The 2500-nt window shown below is 43.8% G+C and overlaps 1 protein-coding gene across 1 annotated transcript in view; it reads left to right on the top strand.

The window, feature by feature from the left end:
- Positions 1–2243: 2243 nt before the first annotated feature.
- Positions 2244–2500, top strand: part of SMARCA1 (SWI/SNF related, matrix associated, actin dependent regulator of chromatin, subfamily a, member 1) — an 80320-nt gene continuing 80063 nt past the window's right edge. Inside the window, exon 1 of the mRNA XM_005872716.2 lies at positions 2244–2492. Within this exon, the coding sequence (XP_005872778.2) occupies positions 2379–2492 (114 nt within the window). The 5' untranslated portion in view covers positions 2244–2378. The remainder of the gene's footprint in view (positions 2493–2500) is intronic.

Here is a 2500-nt window from a genome sequence, read left to right as displayed (position 1 = left end):
AACTCAGAGACTTGGTAGCACTTTCAACCATGTCATCTTGAAAAGAAAGGATCACATCATACACACATGGAAAATTGCCAATGTACAAATATATTCTACCCCCCAAAATTAATTTCTAAATTTTCGTTTTGGAACTTGGAACACATGTTTGCACAGAAAAGGTGTTATAAAAGGAAGTGACTTTCCTAGATTTCCTCATAAGAGTACATTTAGCCCACGATGTAACTGAAATACTGTGCATTGGCCCTGAGAAATACAATGGAATGAAGTACCCTTGCAAGCAGCAACACATCAACACACAACAAATATTTCTTGAGCTTTTCCCTTTGAAGCCCCAGGCAATGAAAAGGGAATTCAATCCTCCCATAGCTGCTGTTTGCTGAAAAAGAAATTCTCCACTGTCCTTGTCTGGAAGGGTCCTTCTCAAGTCAGGTGGATGCACGCATTTCAGCATCCCTCTTTTTCAGTGCTTCTTGAACTTTCTCATCAAAGAACTCTTAATGACTGAGAAGATTGAATAGGTAGTGGGGAAAGGGCAGAATGTCTAACTGGAAGTCTCTCAAGCTTTTGTTTGGAGAAACTTCAAACTGTGCAGTGCATTCCTTAACACATCTGCACACTTTAATAGAAAAAAAGTGTTTAAAACAATCAGTTAAGAGAGTAGATTCCGTCCCACTTTTTGACTAAAGTTGATGCTCCAGAAATATGAACCATTTTTATACTGATACTCACTGTACCTGTTGAACAGTATGCTTGTGTACTTCAGGACGAAAAACAAGGGCATCGGGGGAAGATGTGAGGTAAATGAGTTCTTTTTTTTTCTCAATCCTTCCACCCCCTCTCTCCACCCCCACTAGAGCTGTCTGCCTGCTCTCTATGGACAAGGAAAACAGTGTGGTGATTGCCAGGGATGGAGGGGGGCGGGGGAGATAGAATAGGGTATGGGGGGAGGGTTTAATGGTAATGGAGAAAAATAAAATAAAAAAAATAAAAAAAAGTAAATGAGAACACAATGAAAGTAAAATCAGAGCAAAGCTAGCTAGCGCCACCAGCCTCTCCTTTCCTCTATCAGTGACACATTCCTTCAATAACCAGTGTCTTGCTCATAGCCTTTTCTCTGCAAAACCAGTCCCAGGACAGGATCTCACTCACAGTAAGGTGTAAATGACCAATAATAGCTAAAATGTCACACTTTTTAAAAAAAATATTAAGAGTCACAACTTTAAACCAAAAAGGAATTTAAGGTATTATCTCCAGGAAAAAGGGATATATTTGAGGGGGGCCAGCAATTGTGTGCCTTTCTGCTTTTTGCAGAATTCACACCTGATTTCAAATTGGTAATTTACCAAGGAGTGTTGAGGGAAATTAATCATGATTTCTTTACACTTTGGAAAGTATTTGCTTCATTTTGGAAATTATAGGTTTTGTGACTGTTTGCTATGTTTTGCTCTCTTTTGCCTCTGAAATTTAAAAACTAGGAGGTAAATCTCCCCGTTATTGATAAAAATAAAGGGCAAGGAGAAATAGAAACGGCAATATTTAATAATTGATATCTGCACACTGTTGCACCCTTTACAAAATGCTTTTATATTCGTGATCATGTATATTTTTGGCACTGAATTATTACTAAATAATTACGAGTGTACAAATAGAACACCCGCCAAAAAATCACAGTAATTCAATCTAATTGTTAACTTTAGGCACTTACCATGAGTTGCCCAGGTTCTGTGGGGACCTTGACCTTGCCCCCAGGATTTTTGCAGTTCAGTCGTTATGGCAAAAGAAAGGCATATTGGCTATTTGAGAGGTATGAGTTGAAAATAGAACACATATGCGTAAAACCCAAGAGTCATTTTTGCCTTGGAAGTGAATGTTTGCCGCTACAATGGAGATTCAAGGAGTGTTTTTCCTTGTGCAGAATGTACAGAGGTGGGAATAAGCACCACCGATCCCCTCTTGGACCTGGGAAAGGGCAGTCCGGGGGGAGGAGGAGGGAGGGAGGAGATTCTGGGTTTTACAAATGGTGAGAAAGACCTTCGCCAGTACAGTTATAAACAGAGGAAAAGTTCTTTGTGCAGGAAGGGGAAAGCACCTCGATGTACAAAGAGCAGATTTAAGGGAAAGAGGATTCCTTGTGCACACATCTGCGAGGGGAGCTCAGGCTGACTGTTGGGGGCTTCTGGGAATGGAGGTTTGAAGGGGGCTGGGGGTTGTGGGTTCCCGCCTCCACCCCAGTCGGGGGCCGAGCGCAGGGGTTGGAAGCGGAGTGATTCCCCACCCCTGCTCCATCTAGCTCTTTCCAGTGCAGCCTGTGCCGCCGCCCAGGAGCCCTCGTCGCTTCCTCGCCTCTGCCTCTCTGCTTTTCCCGCTCCAACGCCATGGAGCAGGACACCGCCGCAGTGGCAGCCGCCGTGGCAGCCTCGGATGCGACCTCCACAGTCGTGGTCGTAGAGGACGAGCAGGGGCCGTCCACCTTTAAGGAGGGGGGAGGGGCCCCGCG

This window comes from Myotis brandtii, unplaced genomic scaffold (genome assembly GCF_000412655.1).
Source record: "Myotis brandtii unplaced genomic scaffold, ASM41265v1 scaffold39, whole genome shotgun sequence".
NCBI classification, from domain to species: domain Eukaryota; kingdom Metazoa; phylum Chordata; class Mammalia; order Chiroptera; family Vespertilionidae; genus Myotis; species Myotis brandtii.
Note: the sequence above shows the minus strand (reverse complement) of the source record. Positions and strands in the feature narration are given on the sequence as shown.